The sequence below is a fragment of the Saccopteryx bilineata genome, chromosome X (genome assembly GCF_036850765.1).
Source record: "Saccopteryx bilineata isolate mSacBil1 chromosome X, mSacBil1_pri_phased_curated, whole genome shotgun sequence".
Lineage (NCBI taxonomy): Eukaryota > Metazoa > Chordata > Mammalia > Chiroptera > Emballonuridae > Saccopteryx > Saccopteryx bilineata.
In genome coordinates this window covers 103,869,991-103,883,112 of record NC_089502.1, presented here as the reverse complement: position 1 = coordinate 103,883,112, position 13,122 = coordinate 103,869,991, and the positions used below count along the sequence as shown (strand labels likewise).

The following is a 13,122-nucleotide window of genomic DNA, read 5'->3' as shown; positions in this document are numbered from 1 at the left end:
ACAGAAAGGCATAGATAGTATCAACCAAGCAAGGCTAGAGACTAAGCACAACATAAGAGATGAACTGTCCAGGTTTTTTGGCTCACTCTTTCTCTTATTGCAGCCTACCATCTGGGTGTGAATTCGGCCAGGCGGACATGCAGAAACTGGTTCCAAAGGATGAGAAGGCAGGTACGACCCAGGGCGGAAAAAGATCAGGTAACTCCAAGAAACGAAAATCTCAGTCATTCTCTTAAGTTTTATCTGACTTTATAGATAGGTCTTTTGTGAAAATTTTGTTAGCTCTCTATCATCTATAGTCCTCCTTTTTTTCTTTCATTGATTTTTAATTACTTTAAAATTAAACTTTTTACTTTTTTTATTGATTTTTAGAGAGAGAGAGGAAGGGAGAAAGAGAAACACCGACTGGTTGTTCCACTCATTTATGCATTCATTGATTGATTCTTGTATGTGCCCTAACTGGGGATCGAACTCGCAACCTTAGTGTTTCAGGACGGCGCTCTATCCAACTAAGCTACCCAGCAGGGCAACAGTTTACTCGTTTTTTGTATAAAAATATATACACACAATGGTAAAAATTAGAAGATGTAGTATAAAGAAGAACCACCCATATTTGTACCACAGAAAGAATATTTTGAAAGTGTCTGCCTTATCTTTTCCTCTGAGGATATATTTTATTAACATAGTTAAAGTTAGATGTAATATGTTATAGATCTGTTTTCACTTAAGTGCCATGTAAAGGTACAATGAATTCCTGTTAAGTTTATAATATGCTGTTTTGAAAAATGACCATCTTTGTGTGTATTTTTATGCAAGTCTTAAGATTGATTCCTAGAAATTACTGTATCAAAGGGTATGATGAGACTTTAATTTTTTGTATGCTTATTTTTCAGAAACTTAATTTCATAGGTTAAAAATGATAAATAATTTTTAAGTAGCTGTGTAACACTTTAGAATCACACTGTTCAATATGTTAGCCACTAATCATGTATGACGGATAATGTGGCTGGTACAACTAAAAAAAATGAATTTTTCTCCCTCTTTTATTCTCCCTTACCCCCTTTCTTCCTTCCCTTTCTCACTCTGTCTCTTCCTCTTTTTTTTTTCTTTCTTCTTAAGGGGAAGGTATTATGAGTTGAAATATACCCTCCAGTACCTCATAATATTACTTTATTTGGAAATAAGGTTGTTGCAGATCTAGTTAAGACAAAATCATAGGTTGGAGAAAACTGAATTTTTAATTTTTATTAATTTAAATATAACAGCTGTTGCCCTGTTCAGTTGTTGGAAGATTTTTAAGTATGTTTGAAACAACTTGGGTGTGTAAATCTACTTTTTTCAACTAAATTGAATGAAATATAAACCTATCAGTTATTTTAATGAAAATGTAATGTCTTGACTGAGATGTGCTATAAAGAATAAAATAGATATTATTTTTAAATAGTATAAAATGTAAAATCTTAATTTATATATGATTACCTGTTGAAATAACTTTTATTATATTGGATTAAATGGTATATTAAAAAGTTATACCTGTTTCTCTTTACATTTTAATGTGTATACTAGAAATTTTAAAATATATATGGCTCACATATTTCTATTGAACAGTACTGTTTTAGAAATAGTTTTTATCTTATAGCACAATAAATGTTCCAAATTTCAATAAACAGAAATTATACACAATTTTCTGACCCTAATGTAACCTAAAATTTATAAAAGAAGCTTTTTAAAAAAGTTTTTTTACTCCTAAATTCTCTATCAGGGAGGAAGTACCTTTGATAAACTGTTAAAATGAGATAATTGTTTGTATGCAAACCTATCAGATATGCTTGAAAATTGTACTGAAGTTACTAAAGAACCAATAAAGAAAGACATAACTTGGCCTGACCTGTGGTGGCGCAGTGGATAAAGCGTCAACCTGGAACACTGAGGTCGCTGATTTGAAACCCTGCACTTGTCAAGACACATATGGGAGTTGATGTTTCCTGCTCCTCCCCCTTTCTCTCTCTCTCTCTCTCTTTCTCTCTCTCTCTCTCTCTCTCTCTCTCCTCTCCAAAATGAATAAATAAAAAGAAAAACAAAACAAAAAAAGTAAATTAAAAAAAAAGACGTAACTTGTGAAACAACAGATAAGGTAAGGACTGATATGACATTATGAGAAAGGATACAGAATTAATAAAATAGGTACACACCTCTAACAAGGTTGATTTTTGAGAAAATGGACCAAACTAAAAATCAGAATATCAAATTTAGTCAATCTATGTCAAATTTAACTCCAGGAAAGAATAATTTACTAAGAACTAAGAACAAAATTAGACTCACTCTCAAAGAATTGCCTTGCCTAACAATCCAGATATATATTTTTTTCCTAGCAGTGTCTTTCACATATTTAACAAAGATGACTCCATTTTTACATAGTTTTTCCAGAAAATTAGGTGATGTATTTTATAAAGTGTGCCTAAAGCCAATTCTTACATCAAAGAGTACACATACACCCGAGAGAGAGAGAGATTTGTTTTGTTTTGTTTTGTTTCTTTTCAGATTTAGGAAGTCATGGACCTTTTTTTAAATTTATTTTTTATTCAGAAAATTAAATTTAATGGGGCGACATTGATCAATAAGAGTACAAAGGCTTTAGGTAAATACTTCTATAGCATTTGAATTGTTGATGATGTTGTATACCCATCACCCAAAGTCAAATCATTTTTGTCATCATATATTTGTCCCTCTTAGCTCCCTTTTCCCCACTCCATCCCCCATATCCGCCTCCCCCTGGTAAACTCTTCACTTTTATCTATGTCCAAGGAAGTCATGAACATATAAAGAGTAACAAACTCATAGGTAGCTCTTTCTTGGGACTCTTCAAAACAAGCAACCAACCAGGTAAGTGCTTGCCTCAACGTGGTCTTATTGTTCCCCTCTTATGTCTGCAGATGGGGAACAGGATGCAACAGCTGGAAGCATGGATGCTTCTACCCAGGGCTTGTTGGAAGGCATTGGACTTGATGGTGACACATTGGCTCCTATGGAGACAGACGAACCTACTACTTCAGACTCTAAGGGAAAATCTAAAATCACACCTGCCATGGCTGCCAGAATTAAGCAAATCAAGCCTTTATTGTCAGGTGAGTTATTTACTTTCCTTTTTCTACTCCCTTTTCTGGCTTTCAGAGAGCCTTAAGCAGTCCTCAGACAAATTGTTGTTTCTTTTAAAGAAGTTTAAAACTTTGGTGTTTAATTTTTATGTGTACTTTATTGAATGTCTGCTATGTGATAGGGTCTGTACTAATTACTAGGGATACAGAGATAAGCACATCGCTCCCTGAAAACCATCTGCCCCCCTCTATCTTTTTTTTTTTTTTTTTTTTTTTTTTTTTGATTTTTCTGAAGCTGGAAACAGGGAGAGACAGTCAGACAGACTCCCGCATGTGCCCGACCGGGATCCACCCGGCATGCCCACCAGGGGCGACACTCTGCCCACCAGGGGGCGATGCTCTGCCCATACTGGGCGTCGCCATGTTGCGACCAGAGCCACTCTAGCGCCTGAGGCAGAGGCCACAGAGCTATCCCCAGCGCCCGGGCCATCTTTGCTCCAATGGAGCCTTGGCTGCGGGAGGGGAAGAGAGAGACAGAGAGGAAAGCGCGGCGGAGGGGCGGAGAAGCAAATGGGCGCTTCTCCTGTGTGCCCTGGCCGGGAATCGAACCCGGGTCCTCCGCACGCTAGGCCGACGCTCTACCGCTGAGCCAACCGGCCAGGGCGCCCTCTATCTTTAATTCCTCTCCTATCCATTCTTCAACTGCAGATGGCTTCTGCTTCCACCAGTTCCACTAAAATGTATTACGAAGGTACCTACGACCTCCTCATTGCTAATTTTATGGTATATGTCTCAGTCTCCTTGTCACATCTCTGCAGCATGACAATTGACCTACCACCTCCTTCTTGAAATGGTCTTTTCTTGACTTTTGTAGTAATAAACTCTTGTTTCCAGTTTACCTGTCTTGTTATTCCACCCAGTCTCCTCTTTCTTTCTCTGTCCCTTAAATATAGCAAGTGACATGGTTATTTAACTTGACAAAGTCACTTTAGCAACTCTGTGGAGAGTGCATTACCATGATACAAGACCACGTTAAAGATGTGTGCTAATATGTCTTTACCATCTTTTGCCCCTTAATGTAATATCAGTGTTTTGGGGGGGTCTATTTTTTAGTGTTCCTCAGTATTTACAAGTTTCTGACACCTTAATGTAGAGCAGCGGTTCTCAACCTGTGGCTCGTTCGACCCTGGGGTTGCACGACCCACAGGTTGAGAACCGCTGATGTAGAGGAAAGTGAAGATGCAACTCTTGGGAATCTGCAGCTCTGCCCTAAAACAAACAGAAAATGGCCTTTGGTGTTTCCATTTGTTATTTTAAAACCCCTTGAATTGTATATTCTGTTCTAAGTTATTTCTACTCCTTTTGTTTTAATTTGAAAGTCTATCACTACTATGCCAAATTGAAGGAGAAACAAGAAGATGGCTCGTGTATTCCTCCCTTTTCTTTGTTAAGCCTCTTGGACTACTCTGACCTTAGAGTATTATGGGGTGTCTGTGTGGGTCTAGTTGGTGGTTTCTGATGTCTGTTTATTTGTGGTTGCTGGCCTTGCTGATTACATTTGAACCACTTGGCTGTCTGTTCAACTGAAGGTGGGGGTGAAAAAGTGTGAACTTAAAGTTTAGATACATCAGATTTTCAGAATCTGGGCATAGTCAACCTCTAGCCAGGTAATGCAAGTATCAAGTACAGAGAAATATTTTAAGAGAGGCAAATTAGCCCTGGCCGGTTGGCTCAGCGGTAGAGCGTCGGCCTAGCGTGCGGAGGACCCGGGTTTGATTCCCGGCCAGGGCACACAGGAGAAGCGCCCATTTGCTTCTCCACCCCTCCGCTGCGCTTTCCTCTCTGTCTCTCTCTTCCCCTCCCGCAGCCAAGGCTCCATTGGAGCAAAGATGGCCCGGGCGCTGGGGATGGCTCTGTGGCCTCTGCCCCAGGCGCTAGAGTGGCTCTGGTCGCAACATGGCGACGCCCTGGATGGGCAGAGCATCGCCCCCTGGTGGGCAGAGTGTCGCCCCTGGTGGGCGTGCCGGGTGGATCCCGGTCGGGCGCATGCGGGAGTCTGTCTGACTGTCTCTCCCTGTTTCCAGCTTCAGAAAAATGAAAAAAAAAAAAGAAAAATAAAAAAGAGAGGCAAATTAGCACCAAAATATGTATAGACACTTTCTTTTTCTATACATTTTTTTAACATGTTTATTTGGATTCTACTGTTTTGTTCCAACAGTATACCATCAATTTTCAACCTTTTTAATCTCATGGCACACATAAACTAATTATTAAAATTCTGCAGTATACTGAAAAATACATTTTTTTGCTCACCTGTCAAAAATATAGGTAAAATTTTGATTCATTCATACCCGACAGCTATTGTTGTGTTGTTGTCATTCTGTTAATTTGACTGTCTAAGGGAAAAGAGATCAGTGCCCCTGATTGAATAGTCAGGTATTTTATGATTTCAAAGATCTTGCAGCATGCTGATTAAAAATCACTGATGTATACTGAAAAGCATCTTCCAAAAGTGAAAATTTGAAATACTTACAATCTACCTAACACCCTAAGAAAGCCACTTAAAATTTTTATGCTTTTCCTAGCAGTCTTTTTTTCTTTGGGTACCATTTATATAAAATGTTGTGATAGGACAGTATATATTGTATATTCTGTTCTTTTCTGGTCTATGTCATTAACATTTTACCATTTTTAAAGTTCTCTGTAGGCATTTTATGTGACTTCATAATCCAGTAAATATATCATTTATTTAACTAGTTTTTTTTAAGATTTTATTTATTGATTTTACAGAGAGAGGGGAGCGAGAAATATCACTCATAGTTGCTTCATTTTAGTTGCTCATTGCTTGCTTATTATGTGCCTTGACCAGGCAAGCCCAGGGTTTCAAACCAGCCACCTCAGCGTTCCAGGTCAACACTCTGCCCACTGCACCACCACAGGCCAAGCTACTTAACTAGTTCTTATTGCTACATTGCTCTCTGCAAAGATGGTTTCAGTTTATACCTCCTCTAACAGTGGGAGTGCTTACTTTGTTTGACTTTCACATTTGTTATAAATTGAATGCCAAGACGTTTTTCTGTCTCCTGCCTTTAAAAGAGCCATTTATTCCCTAACTTCCTTTCTTTGGATTATCATATGTAGAAACAAATTCAAGTGTTTTCTAGGTGTTGTGTAGAAGGAAATGATCAGCATAGAAATTAGGTGGTAATGGTATTGTAGTAATGGTAATGTATCTGTTATACATATAATTCTGAGAATACTGACAGCTTTATTCTAACTTTTGGATTCCAGCCTCTTCTAGGTTAGGCCGAGCACTTGCTGAGCTATTTGGACTCCTTGTTAAACTTTGTGTGGGGTCTCCTGTCCGCCAGAGAAGGAGCCATCATGCTGCCAGCACCACCACAGCACCCACACCTGCTGCTCGATCAACAGCCTCGGCGCTCACTAAGCTCCTCACGAAGGGCTTGTCTTGGCAGCCTCCACCATATACACCTACTCCCCGCTTCAGGTGAGGTTCTGCTTAAGATACAGAATCAAATTGATTCCCTCTCTACTTAAATGGAGAGTGAAACACTGAGTTATTAGAGGACTTGGGTGGGACCTTGTTTAGATGTGTTAGCCAAATACAGTTTAAGGTACTCATTGTGGTTCTCCTTAGTCTAGAGCAGGGGCAGTCAACCTTTTTATACCTACCACCCACTTTTGTATCTCTGTTAGTAGTAAAATTTTCTAACCACCTACTGGTTCCACAGTAATGGTGATTTATAAAGTAGGGAAGTTACTTTATAAAATTTATAAAGCAGAGTTACAGTAAGTTAAAGCATATAATAATAATAATTACTTACCAAGTACTTTATGTTGGATTTTTGCTAAGTTTGGCAGCATAAACCTTTATGAAACAATTTACTATAGTTAAATCTATCTTTTTATTTATACTTTGGTTGCTCCGCTACCACCCACCATGAAAGCTGGAACGCCCACTAGTGGGTGGTAGGGACCAGGTTGACTACCACTGGTCTAGAATATAGAGATATTTAAAACATTATTATCAAGCTACATTTCAATAATCTTGTATTTTTAGTAGTTGGGAGCCTACTTAGAAACTCTAGAAATTTTAGTAAGCAGACTAGTCACCCACCTGCATTCTAACCAGTCTGTCAGTCAGTTCGATGCTATATTAAATTTTACTCTTGGCTTCTACATGAATTTCCCATTGCTTCTGTGTCTGCCTCAGAGAGTTGTTTTTTTTTTCTTCCTTTTTCAGGTTAACATTCTTCATCTGTTCAGTTGGTTTTACATCCCCAATGCTGTTTGATGAGAGGAAGTATCCCTACCATCTCATGCTACAGAAATTTCTCTGCTCTGGAGGCCACAATGCTCTTTTTGAGTAAGGATCAAGTGCTTCACCAAGAAGCATTTCACAGTTCGGTCTTCTCTGTATTCCTTACCAGCCCACAACTTTCTAAGTCATCTATCGTGTGACAGTGGGGTACATACAGATACCCATTGGTTCTACCTTTTCACGTTCTGGGCACTAGCCCTCTTTATCTCCATCTTCCTTAGAGGGTGTGGGATTCAGCCTTTCTTAGAGGTTTTCGAAAGAAGGGGCTCTGCTTTTCCTCATTTGGTTTCCAATGCCTGGTACATACTTTTCTAATAGGCTTGTCCTTTTCTGTTGTTTCTCTGAATATACTTTTTCTGCTTCTCTTGGTCAGAATTTTAAGCTAAATTTCACTTTTTGTTTGGTTTTGAAAGGAATACTAGAAGTAATCATTTTGCAGTATATATGTATATCAAATTATGTCACTGTCCTCCTTGAATTTACATGTCAACAATATCTTAATAAAGCTAGAATAAAGACCAAAAAAAGGGTAAATCTAATAAATGATGAAGAGATTAGAAGCAATAGCTCCAAGAGGAGGGACATGTGATGTCAATATAAAGACTAGGAACCTGTCAAATGTCCTTTCCACTACCATCTCTAATGTTCTCTATCCATACTTATTTAAATTTAGAACCTTCAACTGGGCTCTGTCCATGGGTGGCAAAGTTCCTGTCGCTGAAGGATTGGAACATTCAGACTTACCTGACGGCACAGGAGAATTCCTAGATGCCTGGCTCATGCTGGTGGAGAAGATGGTGAATCCCACCACGGTGCTTGAATCTCCACATTCACTGCCTGCCAAATTGCCTGGAAGTGTCCAGAACTTTCCACAATTCAGTGCCCTCCGTTTCCTTGTGGTAACTCAGAAAGTGAGTATTTAGCATTCTAAAACCAAGGGGAATTTCTCATGCTGACTAAGTAGCCTCCACTCTGTTTTGGTCTCCTTAATGAAATAAGTTAATTATTGGCGAACCATTAGATCGTCCTCCCCATATAGGGCTGCGTTAGAGCTTGGGATAGATATCATTTGAGATTTTTCTGTGGTATACACATTTGAACTGTAAACTTCAGATTGGTACTTTCAGGTTAGATTAAATGCCCCTTCTCTGTGCTTTCTTAGACCTCCTCAGTACTGACAGATGATTTTGTTGTTGGCCCTGATTGTGGAAGGATTGGCCCATAGGTCTTTAGCTTATTCCTAACAGGGCTTTGAATTGAGGCAAAATGATTTTCACACAGTTTTTCAAATGATTTATAGGCAGCATTTACTTGCATTAAGAACCTGTGGAACCGGAAACCCCTGAAGGTGTATGGTGGGCGAATGGCTGAGTCCATGCTTGCCATCCTGTGCCACATCCTCCGAGGAGAGCCTGTAATTCGAGAGAGATTGAGCAAAGAAAAGGAGGGGTCTCGAGGAGAAGAGGATACAGGACAAGAGGAAGGTGGTTCCCGCCGTGATCCTCAAGTCAACCAGCAGCAACTGCAACAGGTAGAATGCTGGCCTGGCTGACATTCCAGGGCCCAGACTTTGTACCTGATGGGCTGCGATGCTTTGAGTTTTCTAAGTTTACATGCCACCAAGTGCCTGGACCTGTTAGCCAGGAGATAGATTTAAATTTGATATTTCTCTATAGTGTTTATTTTTTCATCTTTAAATAAATAATATAAACCACATTTGGAATATTGTAAGGCAGAAGCAGTGGGAGGCGGAGGTGGGAGGGAGCACTCATGAACCTGACATTTCAATCTCAAAAGAGTATTTATCATAATTCCTCCGGGAATTTGTGTGATTGTATGTGTGTTCTTTTTATGTTCAGTTCTGCTTAAATATGTCTTCTATCTATACATGCCACATTTTCTATCATAACAGTAATAAATACTTTCAGAAAATTTAGATATACAGCAGACTATTTTTAAAAGGCACTCATGTCACCACACAAGGTAATTATTGTGTTCTCTTTTTTACCACGTAGTTCTATGCCTAATTTTTATGTAGTTAACAACATATAATATGTACAATTATACTGCTGTCATTAAGAAAAGGGTTTTTTTAATGTCTTAGCATTCTTTTATTGTTAGGTGTTGATTTCCTTATTTGATGTTGTAAAGCTGTGGTATGTAGTTTCTTTTGGTACAAATCTTTCTGTACATCAGAGGTCCCCAAACTTTTTACACAGGGGGCCAGTTCACTGTCCCTCAGACCGTTGGAGGGCCGGACTATAAAAAAAAACTATGAACAAATCCCCATGCACACTGCACATATCTTATTTTAAAGTAAAAAACCAAAACGGGAACAAATACAATATTTAAAATAAAGAACAAGTAAATTTAAATCAACAAACTGACCAGTATTTCAATGGGAACTATGCTCCTCTCACTGACCACCAATGAAAGAGTTGCCCCTTCCGGAAGTGCTGCGAGGGCCGGATAAATGGCCTCAGGGGGCTGCATGTGGCCCGCGGGCCCGTAGTTTGGGCACCCCTGCTGTACATCTTATGATTATTTCCTAGTGATAGAAAACCTGGGTCACTTTTTCAGGCTCTTATTGCCAGTTTGTTTTATAGAAAAGTGGGACCAATTTTTGCTTCTTTCGTATGATTTTCGAATTAAAATAATCCTGTTGATGGTAATAATTATCTAACCCCATTTTCTTAGAGGATGGAATTGAGAATCATCTGCCCCATTGTGTAGCTCTAATGTTCAAATGCTGTGGAAGCACCAAGTAGACAAGTCCATTCATGTTACCTGTCTTAGCACATTAATGTTCTCAGTTCACATTAAGTTAGAAAAACTTATTTCCATCCAGAAGGGGTTCCTTTCTTTTAAAAATGTGTTTGGGTTTTTTTTTGTAGCTCATGGACATGGGCTTCACAAGGGAACATGCCATGGAGGCCCTGTTGAACACCAGCACCATGGAGCAGGCCACAGAGTACCTTCTATCCCACCCTCCCCCGATCATGGGAGGAGTTGTTCGGGTGAGTTGGCTCAGCGGTTCTAGTCTTTTAGGACATTAATATGGCTGCTGACGTGCTTTTCTTCTTTCGTGTTTCTGTTGCTGGTCTTCCCTTCCGTAAACTGCTTCTCATTTTCAGACTTCTCCATGCCAATATTTTCTTTTCATGATAACTCTTCTAACTCTGGAATATAATCAGCAAAAGTTTCTTATTTCCCAGCCATGCAAATTACTAGACTTTATTTTCAGAAGAACTCTTCAATTATCCACAGTCAGAAAGCCATAGAAGAGGATCTCTTTTTCTATGATGCAGAATAGGTGGTCACATCATAGCCTCCTTCCTATACTTAATTTCATTGTGATTTTCTCGTTCTGTTCTTATAGAGACCAGGTAAGCCTAGTTGGGTTTAACTCTAGAGAGCAGCATTCAGGGTCCCTTCTCTACAGCTTCAGCAAGGATGTCTGATTCCTTATGAGTTGAGGTATGTATGGTTGCTGAGTTTTCTGTTTTTGCTCTGTAGGATCTGAGTATGTCTGAAGAGGACCAGATGATGAGAGCTATTGCCATGTCTCTGGGACAGGATATCCCAATGGATCAAAGAGCAGAGTCACCTGAGGTAACTAGAATACAAGGCATTCAAAAGTATATGACACATTAACCGTAGTATTTCTATGAACATTCTCCTACTACTGCAATGTAACTGGTGGAAATAAAGTCTAAAAAAAGAAATGGGAGTACTCACTTATCCCAATCTTGCCATCACTGATCCACATTGTATGAACCTAAAGCTTTAAGTGGGGCAGATTGTTAAAGAAGAAACCCAGAATGTACTTGGTTGTACCCATTAAGCTACATTTGGCTGTTTTTAGGTAACAGTCATTTCTGTTTGCTCTACTGGCAGAGAACACAGGACAGTGTCTATAAACCATTATGTAGGATACTGTGAATAAATTGGCAGTGCTTTAGTGTTTAGAGATGCCGTTTCCCACAACTCTGCTTTCACTGTCTTGGCTTAGCCTTTGTGACTACCCTCCTACTCATTGCCACTCACTTGCTTAAAGAGAAAGTAGAGGGCATTCATGTGATAGAGCAAGTACATTCCTAGAGTCTTCCGCATCTTTCTTCCCTCAACTCTTCCGTATGCTATCACTCTTTCTTCCCTGCCTCCAGGAAGTTGCTTGCCGGAAGGAGGAAGAGGAACGGAAAGCTCGGGAAAAGCAGGAAGAGGAAGAGGCTAAATGTTTAGAGAAGTTCCAAGATGCTGATCCATTGGAGCAAGATGAGCTGCACACTTTTACAGATACCATGTTGCCAGGTTGCTTCCATCTTCTTGATGAGCTGCCAGATACAGTGTACCGGGTGTGTGATCTGATTATGACAGCAATAAAACGTAATGGCGCAGACTATCGAGACATGATTCTGAAGCAAGTAGTCAATCAGGTAAGCTCTGCATTGGCCAGATGAGAGGAGTATATAAAGTGGATTTCCTGCCACCTATTAAAACCTGATTTTATTTTTAAGTCAATATTTTTGTATTTCACCCAATATCAATGTATTCTCTCCTTGAGGTTTTTAGATCTGCTGATCTAGCTCTTTCTTGAGAGTGTTCCTGCAAAAAGTAAATTGACTACATCACCAAAATGTTTTGAAAGAAAAAGCCAAAGCTATTTCTAGGCATTTCTTCTTAGATTCATCTTAAATATCCAAAATATTGCCTCACTTCTGAGCCGGGATAAGCCCTGTGGACTAAGAGTAAAATGTTTTTTTTTTCGCATGCAGCAACCACTTTGACAAATGAGTTTTCCCATTCTGATAATAAGTTGTAGCCTGGTATTTGTCTTTTTTTAAGCAGTTTTTTCCTCATTATGAAATCAATGTATTTATAAGGAGTGAAATAAGTAAATCAGAAAAAAACAAGAACTACATGATTCCATACATTGGTGGAACATAAAAATGAGACTAAGAGACATGGACAAGAGTGTGGTGGTTACCAGGGGTGGGGGGAGGGAGGACATGGGAGGGAGGGAGGGAGGGAGGGAGGGAGGGAGGGAGAGAGTTAGGGGGAGGGGGAGGGGCACAGAGAACTAGATAGAGGGTGGCGGAGGACAATCTGACTTTGGGCGAGGGGTATGCAACATAATTTAATGACAAAATAACCTAGACATGTTTTCTTTGAATATATGTACCCTGATTTATTAATGTCATCCCATTACCATTAATAAAAATTTATTTAAAAAAAAAAAAAGAAATCAATGTATACTAATTGTAGGAGTAGGGTAAGAAACAAATTCTCTAAATTCCCACCCAGATAGCCAGTTAACATTTTGGTTTTATTCTTGGAATCTTGTTCTATATTTTTTTAAAGGTGAGACATAGAGGAAGAAACCAGAAAGTGATGTACATGGTCATGACTTTATGGGAACATCAAAAAAGTAAAAGACAAAAAAAAAAAAAGTAAAAGACAAACTGGATAAACCATTTTTTTTCACAAGCTTTGCCTGAGATTTAGTTATCTTTAATCTATATTAAGCGCATATAGAAATGATTTTAAGCCTGGCCTGTGGTGGTGCAGTGGATAGAGCGTAGACCTAGAATGCTGAGGTCACTGGTTTGAAACCATGGGCTTGCCAGGTCAAAGCACGTAACGATAAGCAACCAATGAACAACTAAAGTGAAACAACTATGAGTT

General features: G+C 39.1%; 1 protein-coding gene across 12 annotated transcripts in view; it reads left to right on the top strand.

Moving 5' to 3' along the window:
- HUWE1 (HECT, UBA and WWE domain containing E3 ubiquitin protein ligase 1) overlaps positions 1-13,122 on the top strand; it is a 179,513-nt gene that overhangs the window by 116,321 nt on the left and 50,070 nt on the right. For 11 of the 12 annotated variants that reach the window (XM_066249119.1, XM_066249128.1, XM_066249122.1 and 8 more), the window contains 9 exons: positions 104-198; positions 2,934-3,125; positions 6,387-6,603; positions 7,360-7,482; positions 8,111-8,348; positions 8,738-8,968; positions 10,332-10,454; positions 10,954-11,049; positions 11,604-11,873. In XM_066249119.1, coding sequence (XP_066105216.1) covers positions 104-198; positions 2,934-3,125; positions 6,387-6,603; positions 7,360-7,482; positions 8,111-8,348; positions 8,738-8,968; positions 10,332-10,454; positions 10,954-11,049; positions 11,604-11,873 — 1,585 coding nt within the window. The remainder of the gene's footprint in view (positions 1-103; positions 199-2,933; positions 3,126-6,386; positions 6,604-7,359; positions 7,483-8,110; positions 8,349-8,737; positions 8,969-10,331; positions 10,455-10,953; positions 11,050-11,603; positions 11,874-13,122) is intronic. The other variant, XM_066249123.1, reaches the window with a different exon arrangement.